At 36.0% G+C, this 14,618-nt stretch overlaps 1 protein-coding gene across 1 annotated transcript; it reads right to left on the reverse strand.

Moving 5' to 3' along the window:
- Nucleotides 1-6,154: 6,154 nt before the first annotated feature.
- LOC114458380 (zinc finger BED domain-containing protein 4-like) lies at nt 6,155-7,587 on the reverse strand. Its single transcript, XM_028440759.1, has 2 exons — nt 7,412-7,587; nt 6,155-7,259 (listed from the first exon to the last, which is right to left on the reverse strand). The coding sequence occupies exons 1-2, from the start codon at nt 7,585-7,587 to the stop codon at nt 6,155-6,157; spliced, it is 1,281 nt and encodes a 426-aa protein (XP_028296560.1).
- Nucleotides 7,588-14,618: the final 7,031 nt, after the last annotated feature.

Genomic DNA, 14,618 nt, shown 5'->3' on the forward strand with positions numbered 1-14,618 from the left:
GGTTGAGTTTTATTTTTTATAGAAATGTACCACATCTGTGGGTAAGGTCATTTTTGTGTGTGTGAAGCACTTCAATGATGACTGCTTCATCAACCTCCACCAGTATAAAGAAGGATTTGCCGAAAGACTTTGTCTGATTGAGGGTTCAATTCCTTCTATCTTTGGAGACGATGAACAGAGCACTTCGGTAAGCTGTAAATAACGCTAAAAAGTGTGATGATAAGACGTCCCTGTCATTGTTTTGTTAGCATTAGCAGTTGCACCGTCTTCATATGTTAGCGCTGTGTGCTCGTTTTAGATCCTTGATGATATGGCCTACGTGATTTAATTTAAGTCTAAAGTTTTCATTAGTCATTTCATTTTGCCATTTTTGTCTTTGAAAAGACTGTATTAAAATGCATTTCGTGACGTTAGCTTGGCGCTAGCGTTAGCTCGGTGCTTGTGTTAGCTCACTTGTTAGGGTTCTGCAGGTTCATCATCTTCATTTTCATCTCGCTCCACTGGGTCAGACTCTGACTGGAACATGTAAGGCTGGATGGACAAGTCTAACGTTGTTGACATTTTGTAAATAACGTGTGAATAAACATTTTCTGCACCGCTACATAGCCGTATCTCTTCTATCAAACTACAAAAATGGCCGAGCAGGGTGGAGTTGAACCTGGAGAGGGGGCGGGGTATGAAGTGTCTCATTTGCATTTAAAGAGACAGCACCAAAACGAGTTGCTCTTAGAAGCACATCGGAAAAGGGGTAGAAAAGGGGTGGAGCTATAATAATGAGGAATTCAGACCCAAGCAGTGCAGTTCTGCTTTATATAGACCACAACTGTATGATTTATATGTAAAAAGGAAGGATTTAAAACCATGTTATGTCCCCTTTAAATAAAGTCAAAGTGAACTCATGTGAAGCGTTTTATCAGATATTTGACCAGAATACTGTTGGTAGTGAGTGTTTTTGATAGATTACAAAGGAGCATTGTAGTCAGTAAAAAAAAATAAATCTGTTTTTCAAATATTTTTTTTTTTAAATCCGTTTTCCAAATGATTATTATTATTTAATTCTTTTTCCGATTTTTAAAAAAATTTAAATCCGTTTTCCGAATTATATTTTTTGAACTGTTTTCCGATTATTTTCCACAAAAATCGGAGCTAATAACTTTTAAAATATAATTTATTTTCAAAGGAAGAAGAAAAACATTATGGTTCAATGTCTGCTTAAATCATTTTTCTCTTTTTTAAAAAAAATTTTTTTTTTTTCAAATAAAGTATAAGCAACTGTGGATTTAATGTGATCTATAGTGACTTTACTCTCACTGCTCATTAAATATGTATTCATTAGATCTTTTTCTATATTTTCAGAGAACAAACCATCATAATTTAATCATAAATTAATTTATACTCAACAAATTTCCTCTAAAATCCATTAAATCATCCACAGACCAAATCCTTCAGGCTGTAACTACTTTATTCACTCTTAAATCACCATTAAACACATTTATTCTGACTGGTTTGTCATAAAGTTTATAAAAAAGTTGGTTGTGACGTCAGTACAAAAGTTGAGTGGTTGCCAGGTTGAGTATTTTCCCGCTGATTGTGAGATTATAAAATAACTAACTTAGTGATTAAACAGTTTAACGTTGGTTAAATGTGATATTTATGTTTTATTTAGATGATGAACGGATGGTTTTTGGGGCATTTCTGTGGATATTCAACATATTTCATGCGGGGAATCGTCAGTTGTATCTGGCAACCAGCTAGAGTCAGGAACAAAGCAGTAAAATGGAGGACGGACAGAGCTGGATGATGACTACCGTTAAACTAGAAGAAGAAGAAGAAATATTATGGAGGGAAGTGAAGCTGAGTAAGACAGACAGTGATGATGATGATGACGATGATGATGAAGGCTGTCTACGTCATCACGACCACCTGTGGGATGGAATGTTTGCTCCAAACTTGGAGAAAAGCGGAGAAGAAGAAACGGAGGCGTGTCCGTCCAACCCAAGTACATAAATCAGCGCCACCCAGCGGCAAAACCTGTTGTTTTTCAAAATAAGTTAAAATATCTGTCAATAAAATGTAAATAATTCCTCAGGTTCAACCAAACATCACTGGATTTATTTAAACGGTGTTATTTACTATTTATCACAAAGTCAGCATAGTACTATTTTATTTTGAAAAGGTTTGTAGATAAAGAAAAAGGCTTGAAAAATCTATTTATTTATATAACTGGTAAACACTGGGTAATCTACGTCCGCTATTCTCAACTGGTGGGTCGGAGCTCAAAGTGGGTCTTGAACCTGTACTGGTTGGGTCACAGACAGCTAGTCAAAAAGAAATAAATACCTAATGTCTCTCATTTGGACTTGTCTCTTAATTTGAAAGAAAACATTTTTGACAGTCATTCTGCGAAATGCATGTTGCACATGATATAGATTTATATATTTTTTTAAAAAATATATATATATATATGTGTTTTTGAAAAACTACATTTGTTTGGTTGAATTCTAAAAAAAAAAAAAAATGGGTCACACGATTTAATGACTGTGGTAATATGTGGGTCCCAGGGTGAGACCAGTTGAGAACCTCTGATCCATACAATGGAGCATTGTAGTCAGTAAAAAAAAAAAAAATTCGTTTTCCGAATTTTCTTTTTAAATCCGTTTTCCGAATTTTCTTTTTAAATCCGTTTTCCGAATTTTCTTTTTAAATCCGTTTTCCGAATTTTCTTTTTAAATCCGTTTTCCGAATTTTCTTTTTTTTAAAATCCGTTTTCCGAATTAAGTTTTCTTTTAAATCCGTTTAACAAATTTTTTTTTTTTTTAAATCCGTTTTCCGAATCCATTTTTTTTTTTAAATCCATTTTCCGAAGTAATATTTTTTTAAACCCGTTTTTCAAATTAATATGTTTTTTTTTAATTCGTTTTCGAATATTTTTTTTCAAAATCCGTTTTCCGGATTAATTTTTTTAAAATCCTTTTTCCGAATTAATATTTTTTTTAAATCCGTTTTTCGAATTAATATTTTTTTCAAAATTCGTTTTCCGAATTAATTTTTTTTTAAAATCCATTTTCCGAATTCATTTTTTTTAAATCCGTTTTCCGAATTAATATTTTTTTCAAAATTAGTTTTCCGAATTCATATTTTTTTTAAATCCATTTTCCGAATTAATATTTTTTTCAAAATTAGTTTTCCGAATTCATTTTTTTAAATCCATTTTCCGAATTAATAATTTTTTTAAAATCCTTTTTCCGAATTAATATTTTTTTTAAATCCGTTTTTCGAAATAATCTTTTTTAAAAATTTGTTTTCCGAATTCATTTTTTAAAAAATCCATTTTCCGAATTCATTTTTTTTTAAATCCGTTTTCCGAATTAATATTTTTTTCAAAATTAGTTTTCCGAATTCATTTTTTTTTTAAATCCATTTTCCGAATTAATAATTTTTTTAAAATTTGTGTTGCGAACTAATTTTTTTATTTAAATTCGTTTTCCGAATTAAAATCCGTTTTCCAAATTATTTATTTTTTTTAAATCCGTTTTCCGAATTAATATTTTTTTCAAAATTAGTTTTCCGAATTCATTTTTTTTTTAAATCCATTTTCCGAATTAATATTTTTTTCAAAATTAGTTTTCCGAATTCATTTTTTTAAATCCATTTTCCGAATTAATAATTTTTTTAAAATCCTTTTTCCGAATTAATATTTTTTTTAAATCCGTTTTTCGAAATAATCTTTTTTAAAAATTTGTTTTCCGAATTCATTTTTTAAAAAATCCATTTTCCGAATTCATTTTTTTTTAAATCCGTTTTCCGAATTAATATTTTTTTCAAAATTAGTTTTCCGAATTCATTTTTTTTAAAATCCATTTTCCGAATTAATAATTTTTTTAAAATTTGTGTTGCGAACTAATTTTTTTATTTAAATTCGTTTTCCGAATTAAAATCCGTTTTCCAAATTATTTATTTTTTTTAAATCCGTTTTCCGAATTAATTTTTTTTTAAATCCGTTTTCCGAATTTATTTTTTTTAATCCGTTTTCCAAATGAATATTTTTTTTTTAATCCGTTTTCCAAATGAATATTTTTTTTAAAGTCCATTTCCGAATTAATTTTTTTTTTTAAATCCGTTTCCGAAAATTTTTTTTTTTTAATCCGTTTTCCAAATGAATATTTTAAAAAAAAATCCGTTTCCGAATTAATTTTTTTTAAAAATCCGTTTTCCGAATTATTATTTTTTTCAAAATTAGTTTTCCGAATTCATTTTTTTTTTAAATCCATTTTCCGAATTAATAATTTTTTTAAAATTTGTGTTGCGAACTAATTTTTTTATTTAAATTCGTTTTCCGAATTAAAATCCGTTTTCCAAATTATTTATTTTTTTTAAATCCGTTTTCCGAATTAATATTTTTTTCAAAATTAGTTTTCCGAATTCATTTTTTTTTTAAATCCATTTTCCGAATTAATATTTTTTTCAAAATTAGTTTTCCGAATTCATTTTTTTTAAATCCATTTTCCGAATTAATAATTTTTTTAAAATCCTTTTTCCGAATTAATATTTTTTTTAAATCCGTTTTTCGAAATAATCTTTTTTAAAAATTTGTTTTCCGAATTCATTTTTTAAAAAATCCATTTTCCGAATTCATTTTTTTTAAATCCGTTTTCCGAATTAATATTTTTTTCAAAATTAGTTTTCCGAATTCATTTTTTTTTAAATCCATTTTCCGAATTAATAATTTTTTTAAAATTTGTGTTGCGAACTAATTTTTTTATTTAAATTCGTTTTCCGAATTAAAATCCGTTTTCCAAATTATTTATTTTTTTTAAATCCGTTTTCCGAATTAATTTTTTTTTAAATCCGTTTTCCGAATTTATTTTTTTTAATCCGTTTTCCAAATGAATATTTTTTTTTAATCCGTTTTCCAAATGAATATTTTTTTTAAAGTCCATTTCCGAATTAATTTTTTTTTTTTAAATCCGTTTCCGAAAATTTTTTTTTTTTAATCCGTTTTCCAAATGAATATTTTAAAAAAAAATCCGTTTCCGAATTAATTTTTTTTAAAAATCCGTTTTCCGAATTATTATTTTTCTTAAAACCTGTTTTCCGAATAATTTTTTTTAAAAAATCCGTTTTCCGAATTAATATTTTTTTTTTGAAAATCCGTTTTCCGAATTATTATTTTTTTTCATCCGTTTTCCAAATGAATATTTTTTTTTAAATCAGTGTTAATTTTGGCAGAAAATTCTGATTTAGTCTTAGTCTTAGTCTTTTGAATAACACACCATTTAGTCTTAGTCTAGTTTTAGTCTTCTGAAATCTTTTAGTCTTAGTCTAGTTTTAGTAGACTAAACATTAGCAGATATTAGTCGACGACATCTACAGTGGACTTAGTCGACTAAATGTTTCTTTTTTCATGGAATGGTTAGGTATAAGGGTTTGCAATACAAAATATGCAATACAGACACAGATAACGGTTGTAATACAACATGTATTTTATTCTTAATGTCTTAACAGAACTCTCCTCCTTCAATATTGCATCAATCTCCAGTTTGATCTTCTGTGGACTATGTGCATCATTGATGCATGAGATCTAAAATGTGTTGAATTCAGGGGCTTATTTTGAACAAAATCCAAGTTAAATAACTGGTTGGGCTACAATGCCTCACGTCTTGCGACTCTGTGCAAAATCAACAAGATATAAACAGAACAGACAAGTGCAATTCTGAAATTTAAAATAAAAAATGTATTGGCTGTAACTACCAAAGAGTACTCCTTTGTCTTCAAGTAAAAAAGAAAAACCTTGTCTCTCAGCATTGAAAATACAGGTAAATATCACATTAAACTAAAAAAGCACACAACACTGTGAACATCATCTTCATCATCTCTTACTATGCATTGAGTGCAAAATCAGATATTTGAAAAGAAAAAATAAATATGCAAAAGAAAATATGCATCGTCATTGCACAAAAAATGAAATTCTTCTGTTAATAAATAAAAAGAGGTATCAATAAGCTCAACTCAAAACAAGTGAATTACATGCTAAGCTGTAATGCCATTTTTGCATGGAACAAAAAATCTCTGTTCTCATATTAAATAAAACAAATACCAATATCAAGTTGTGCAGCTACAGGAAATGCTGTAAATAGCAGTGAACACAACTGTTCTATTTCTCTCTGTTCATTTTAAGGAAAGCGCTTCGCTCCAATGTGACCCTTCCTCTGTTGCGCCGTCCTCTTGTGAGGTCACCTGTGATGCTGAATACCCTCTCTGCAAAAGCTTGAGAAGCTGGCATAGCCAACAAGTCTAACGCAAGTGGCTTTAAACTGTGATAAAAACTGTCACTCTTTTCCAGCCAGAAGTCTGTTCCTGTATCCTCAGTGATGGGATGTGAAAGTTCTTCCTTGTACTTGATGATCTGCTGCCTGATGCTGGTTGTGGAGGTTTTCTGTTTAAGCCGCGTGGTGCGGCATTTTATGAGGAACCTAAATACAGGCTGCTTTGAGGATGGTGCTGCTTCTGGTTCCTCAATCACCTCTTCTTCTGCATCTTCTTCAGACTGGTCCACCTCCTGTCTTGTGTGTGGGAAAGTGCATTTGACCACATAGTCCTCTGCCTGTTTCAGCAGTTCCGGGATATTTCCATCAGCCACATCAACATTAACAAGGATTTCACAGACAGTTGGGTTGACAAAGCAGGCAGCTGCTGCAAGCGGTGAGAACTTTTCATCAGCTGAATCCAAGAAGCAAGCAAAACGCTGGTTCAGATTTGCTCTCATTTTCTCCGCAAGAGTGGCGAGGTCTCTGTACCGAGTGCTCTCTGCAAAGTCAGTTAGGTGACTCAGCAGATCAAAGAGGGCAGGAACCACTAGGGACATAGATGAGGTGTCACTCTGGAGGGTTTTAGTGTGTTCCGCAAAAGGCAGCAGTAGGTCTTGGATTGATGAAAGCTTTTGCCACTCACTGGTAAGCAAACCGTCCCATCCCATGTCACTTGCGATTTGACAGACTGCATCTTTGACTGTGAGGAGTCGTGTGACCATGCTGAATGTGCTCGACCAGCGTGTGGGGCAGTCATTTACAACAATAAGACCACACTGGTCCAGTACCCTCTGTGTTGCAACTGAGGACTTGCGAAAGAGCTTCACCACCGACCTTGCTTTGTTGAGGACTCTTTTGACACTCGTCTCTTTCTGCAACATGTGGACCACAAGTTGTATAGTATGCACCACACACGGTGTCCGGTCCATTTCCATGTCGACATGATGGTACCTAAAAACAGGAAGAAAGGACTACCAGATAAGTATTTAACCTAATAAAGTGACTGGTGCGTGTGTGTGTGTGTGTGTGTGTGTATTCATGTGTCGGGGAAAATCATTCATGTGATAATTGGCATTTAAAAGAATAAACTAATCATGGCTCACCGCTGGTCTTCCGTTACAGATTCAGAATCACTTTCCATTGTGGACCCAGGGGAGTCGTCCTCTGAGTCTGAGCTTGTTTCTTCTGCTGTTGTGTGTTTAAAGGCTGCCACCATGTTACTCCCATTGTCCGTTATTATGGTCAGGATCCTCTCCTTTGGTATGGCCCACTCCTGCATACATTTATCCACGTATGCCTTGATAGACAGTGCAGTGTGTGGGTGAGCTACTTGTTCAAGGGCCAACAATATGTGTACAGGTTTACTTTGTTAAACACAAAAGTAGCATGCGCTTATGGCAAGGAATGAGGCTGTCAGTCCTTTTTTTGTCCACATGTCAAGGCCAATCGATACTCTCCGGGCAGCAGCCAGTCTCTCTTTGAATCTCTGTCTTTCATGTTCATACTGTGTTTCAATCAAATTGCTCATTTTGGTTTTCTTTGGAACTGTTAGTCTCCGATCTACTATCTCCATCATTAGCACAAAGTCCTCGTCTTCAATTGTTGTGACTGGTAAACCTGTGCGTCCAATCCATCTAGCTATGGCCTGCTCCTTGGTATGTTGTTCTTTCGATTCAGTTTTGTATTTTGAAGAACTTTGGAAAGCTGTAGAGATGGTCTGCTGCTGGGTTTCACTAGCAGCACTAGCTTTATTTCCACTTGGCCCATGGTCATCTTTGTAATCAGACTTCTTCTGTATCTGTGAGGGTGAAAAGGGGGGAAGCAAGCTGTGATTCTTTTCTTTCTTGCCCAATCTCCTGAAGCCTCTCTGACACACACACACACAGACACAGACACACACACACACACACACACACACACACACACACACACACACACACACACACACACACACACACACACACACACACACACACAGACACACACACACACACACACACACACACGTATGTTTATTAAGCTGGCTTTTGCCTTCACAAATCTGCCATCTCAGTGTGAAATGAGAATAACTGCTTAGGCTACAATGACACCCACACACACAATCTACTTATAGTAGGCCTAGATATTTCATTCAATTTGAGAATATTGAATATTTATAATCCTATTAATTCAGCGAGATAATCGCCTCAGACTCAGTTTTATCAATACAGTTCAAATGTGGATTCCTTTAGCTTCTATCGTACTCCAAGTTTAGCAGACACACAGGTGTTGATATGATAAAATAACCGTAGCTTATCTTCGCATGTATTTCTTGATGAGTCGTCTGTAAATGTCGCTTCAAGTTGGTGGTGTTTTTCCCGGAAATTTTTGCTCCACACGCTGTACAGGCGGTCTTGTTGTCCTTGTTGTCATATGTGAAGTGCGACCAAATGTCAATTCTTCGTTTTCGCCCTAGTCCTGACATGTCTATTGCGCACGAGACATGCAGTTTCCCTCGGACATGGTAGGCTAAACCGTTGTGTTACGTATTTCTCCTCTTAGCTGCTGCGTTTGTTTCGGGTTTGTTTACCTGTTGTTGCTGGCGTGCATTTGCCGCGGTATTTTAAAAATGGCTGCCTCCCTCCGCACAGATCAACCAATGAGATCAACGTATCCTCAAAAGATTCGCTCTGATTGGATTTCTTCCCAACTTGTCCCGCAAAAAGAGCAGTTCTGATTGGATCTCTTCTCCATTCGTCACGCCTTCGAGTTTCGTCTCGTTTTTATTCGTGGACTACAGTGTCAGTTATCCTTCGTCTCAGTCTTCGTCTTCATATCTGACTTTTATTTAGTTTTTATTTAGTTATCGTCCGTGAAAAAGGTTCGTTGACGACGAAAAGAAAGTGAATGAACATTTGAAAACACTGCCAGTGCAGTTTCAATTGGCTGTTTTTAACATCAATGTGTTTAACCATAAAGGCAGTCGACCACCAGAGAACGCTTTAACCTTTGTCTTGTGTTAGTGTCAGCACCGACTAGTTTTTAGTTTTTAAATACATAAAAGAGTCACATTCATGTGTTTATTGATCAAGGCTTTTTGACTTTTTCCGGAACCTCTATTTCAACAAATAAAATTAAAATAATAAAAAATAATAAGATTATAAATCAATAATTAGAGCCAAAACTGAAATCATAAGTGCACTGTCAGCTGACACACTGACAGACAGCTCCTCTCCTAACCAGCCCTGCTTCAACATCAACCACAACAACCACAGCCACTAATGTCCAGTGACCCCAGAGACATTTATATATATATATACATATACACATATATATATACAGTACATACAGTGTGAACAAATTTAGTTAATGTACTGAAATTTTACTTGAGTATTATTTTTAGGGGATAACTTTACATTTCCACTGATGTCCTTATTATTCAGTGCTTTTTTTATTCAATCAACTTATTTTTTTTTTTTTGTCACTGGCCACGTTTACATTTGAGCTTTAAATCCTCTTTAATTCAGAATAAAAGTTAAATCCTCTTTAATTTCACCTTGTAAACATTTAATTCCTAATGCAAATTGAATCTCAACTTAAACTTAAATCTGAATTAGGTGGCTGGTTTATTCCAACTTCAATTCTGAATTAAATAATTCCTTCTTGTAAACACTTAATTCTGCTTTAATTTAATCCACTTAAACACTGTAATTAACTAGTATTTTCATTATGTACTTTATTTCAGTATTATTTTGGGCTGAATTTGAGAAAGTCTGAGTCTTTAATCGTTCTCCACGTAAAGTCTGTTTCTGTTTTTCTGTCCACATTCACACAAATAAGGGTCTACATGGTGGTAAAATACATCAAGGTCTTAACAAAACATTTGTCTGGTGCAAAAAAATGCAACTTTTACCATAATTGCAATTTTTTGACAAGATTCTTTCACTGTCACTGATGTTTCCATGCAGGAAAATAGCAACAAAATGTGAAATGAGATCAAATTGTTGGTTATCTTTTACTGAGAAATGCCAAAATGTTTGATAATTCTGTGATCCTGCTGTGAAATGGTGTTTTATTTTACGTCTCCGTGAATTACATTGCAGGCTACGGCGACATGATGACCCCCCCTCCATGGCAGCTCTGCGAGATCAGTTGCTTCTAGGACTGTGTGAAGGACCAATGGCCCAGGCACTAAAGGTGTATGCTCGTCGACACCCAGGTGATGACTTTGCAGCGCTACAAGAGGAGGCATTGTCATTGGACTCGGAATATGGTAGCGCTGCATCAGAGGTAACATGCTCCATTTGTGTGGAAATGACAGGCTTAATTCAATAGGTGTTTGCTCATTTTATGGATTGTGAACTCGTTCTGTGAGCTTCTTCTTCTTTGAGGATTCCTTTTCATGTGATCTGAACTGGAGTCAAATCTGGACTGTTTGCCCCCTTCTGCAGCACCATAGTGCTCATTGCATGTGCCTCTTGTAGGCTTTGTGCATTTGTTCCTCACCAGTGATCCCTTATGCTTGCGAGGAGCTGCATCCTGATGGATAATTTTGACTTTAAAAGACCTTTAGCACCAGCCCAGGCCGAGCAGGACATTGTGGATTTTGCCCCAAGAAGGTCAAATCGCCCAAATTTTGGACAAATACCGACACGGTACAGAAACTGAACTGTATGTTTCAGGGACTGACAACCTCAGAGCGTGGGGGGGTGTGATCCTGCTGTGAAATGGTGTTTTATTTTGTATTGTGTGCTGTGTTTTAGTGTGTTTTGTATTGGTTTTATTTTTGCAGTGCATTTTAGCTTTTGTTTTATGAACCTTGCCAATCACATGCTGTCATTTGATCAACCCCATCACATGACTATGTCCAAACCCTGAGGCTAATTAACACACCTGAGGTTAATCAGCACCTGTGGCTGGAGCACAATAAAAGGAGCAGACAGGAGAAGGAGCAGGGGGAGGAAAAACGACACAGACAGGAGAAGGAGCAGCAGGGAAGCTGTGGGTCGTTCCCAGGGGCAGAGGAGGACTCTGCCCTCCAGGTTCCCAGGGCACAGGACGGCACACGCATCGGGGACCACAAGCACGCCGGGATCACAAGTGTTGCGAGGCGATATACACGCAGGGGCAGAGGAGGACTCTGCCTTCCGTGTGAGTACCCTATGGGACCGTAGTAACACTTGTTGGACAAAGTCAGATCGGGGATATTGTTGTGGGACGTTTGACTGCCGGTAGTTGTTCTGTGTAGGTGTCCCAGCGTGTGGAGGGCTGGAGCCAGCGGGAAGTATCGAGACCGATTGGAGTGTTAAGAGCCACATACACGCAAAGGCAGAGGGGAACTCTGCCTTGCCCTGTAAGTGACGTGGCAACACCCCTCCTTCGGCCGTAGTCTCGGACCCCCGTGCTGGCCTATGTTTTGCATTTTCAGGGGACCCTGAGCCTGTGACCAGTGGGATCTACCGCCTTGGGACAAGGGAGAGCGGAGGACCTGGGCGTAGCTGCACATTGCATTTTATTGTGGACAGTGACTTTTACCCTTATTTTATTCGTTCATTGGCCCACATCGTTAATAGATTTTAGCAAACATTGATTTTAATTTGTGGGTATTTTAATCTGTTTTACCTTAATCTTTTTAATAAATTTGTGACATCATGGTTGCTGTCCTCCTTGGTAACTAAGGGGTGCTCACACCCGGTTGCTTTACTCTCCCTCCATAAACTTTTGGTCAATTCACTGTTATTCAAACTTCCCCAGCAACACCCCAACCCCCATTACAATTCCAGGGGATCTATTGGGGGATTTACCATACTGTTACAGATTGGTACAAAGTGCACAGCCATGTCCAGCTCATCATGTCAATCAGGGAGATCTGCTGCACCTGTAGAGTTGAGCACGACTGTGAGTTGTTGACAATCAGCTGGACTGGACTATATAAGGAGGATTTTCACTCTTCATTCAGTTGCTGTGAGAAATGTGATTCAGAAGGTTCTGCACCATGTGCTGGCCTTCTTTAAAGCTTGAGTTTGACTGTGAATAATTGATCAAGTACTTCTATGATTGTTTGTGGTGAACACTGCCCTCTTAGTTTTGTAGTTTCCACCTAATTATAATTCAGGTCCTCATTTTATCCTGATGCAGAGTTAGACAAAAAACTTTATTGACTACTGCGTCACAACAGACAAACAGAAGACAGAGAGACACTCTGTGCAGGAATATCAAACAGTGCCATCTATAGGTGAAATTACCACACTACAACACTGCCACTTTTACACTAGTATTTAAAATCATTCAAATAATAATACAGAGCCAATGCTCTCCTTTGCTCTCACACCAAAAAAAAACTTTTGTCATTGTGGCTTATATTTCTTTAAACAAAAAAAAAAACTTCAACATTCACAATTACCTTCAGGAAAACAGACACATTTCATCTGCAGTGTGGAGTGTGTCTGCTCTGATCAGCTGCTTGTGTGTGAGGATCAGCTGTGGCTCTGAGCCTCTTACTGTCCTCACAGCAGTGAGTGATACATGCTTTTATGTCTCTAAAACATCAGAAAACTCTCCAATAACACAAGATAAAGTCTCTACATTTGTTTCTAGTCTCTATGGAGAAATCTTTGCCCAGAAACTAAAAGGTTTTTGTGTGACTCACTAAAAATGAACAATATTAATACTTTTGAATGATAATCTTTGTAAAATGCCTAGTCAGCTGATTGAGGCTGTGTGTGTCAGACACTTTCTGTATCCACGGACCAATCAGATCATTCATTCATTCATTATACACTTTCATTATACACTGTGGTGACGCTGACAACCTCAGCAGGAACATACAGCAGTTGTGCTGCTATACACAAAGTGTGGGGGTCCTTTCCCACCCCTGTCACAGGAGCGTGCACGTAGCCAGGCTGAAATCACCTGGGTTAAGAGAGTGAGTTGATATCTCAGTTCATAGTGCAGCTGCTCTCTGACAGAGAATGTTTGGTTAGGTGAAACCCGCTAACAGAGATAAATCCAGGATATACGCATCCAGCTTTGTAGTACAGGCCCACAGAGCTACACATCTTTAAACTACAGATGATCGCTTCATCTTCATAATAAACATCTTTAGAGGAACAAATGTTTACACAAATAATGTGTAGTAGAAGTGGTGTTTGTGTGACTTTTTCCAACACGTGACTTTGTGACACAGAATCAGTGTGAACGCATCCCTGGGGCGTTTGTGTGTAAACTGTGTGTGTGTGTTTTCTCGCCCTGCAGCATCTGTGGCTTTAATCCTGAACTTTAATGAATTTTTAGTTTATTTTAATACACATTTTTCCACTTTCAAGACACTTACAGCTCCTTTCCACCACTTTTGCATCTAATGTCACATATGTTGACCAATTATTGTCACTTTTATCCTTTTTCATCGTATTTCATCATTATTTTTGCCAATTTAACCACATACACCATTTGTCATGCCCATTATATGAAAGTTTAAACTAATTGTTCCAATATTGACACTTTGAAAACACTTTTTCTGTCCATTTTTGTCCATTCTAATTTGTAACTTTTAACCAAATTCTGTGGTTTTTAAAATCCCATTTTACAACTTTTTCCACTATTTTTGGCCATTTTTATTTCTGATTAAAACAAGGATTTACATCTTTAAGATGACTATATACTATGGCCCAAATAGTAAACATACTGCATAACAGTGAATATTATTCAGATAAATAAATACATGTGTTTATCACATAGAACGATGGACCTTCATTTTGGTGACTTCATGGATGGGGCCCCTAAATGCTCACACACACACACACACACAGGCTTGGGGAGTAATGGATTACTAGTAACAGCGTTATGTAATCTGGATACAAAAATAATGTAACTATAATCTGTTACAGTACATTTAAAAACATGTAATCAGATTACCAGTATTTTTATTAAAAATGGGGATTACTTAGTGGGATTACTTCTTCAAAGCAAACAGAATATACACCGTGCAACAGATACACAGAGTGTACACACACATTGTGACACTTCGTAGCACTTCCCCATAAACGTGAAACCAATACTGCCTGCCTAGCTGTTCACCATCATGACTCAGGAGTTTTCACTACATGAAAATTCCTGAGTCACTGTTTGCTGTGACCACACCAAATAAAACATGGAAAGGTAAATTACAAAGATGAATCCAAAGTTAACTTCTGACACAAACTCTCTACACCATAGACTGTAAACACACATCTCCACTACGCATCCTCAAGTTGCCTTCACTGACTGCCAACGCTGTAGGAATTAGGAACATCTACAACGGACACATCCAACAAACAGCAGAGCTGTTACAAT

Source organism: Gouania willdenowi, unplaced genomic scaffold (assembly GCF_900634775.1).
Source record: "Gouania willdenowi unplaced genomic scaffold, fGouWil2.1 scaffold_10_arrow_ctg1, whole genome shotgun sequence".
Taxonomy (NCBI): Eukaryota; Metazoa; Chordata; class Actinopteri; order Blenniiformes; family Gobiesocidae; genus Gouania; species Gouania willdenowi.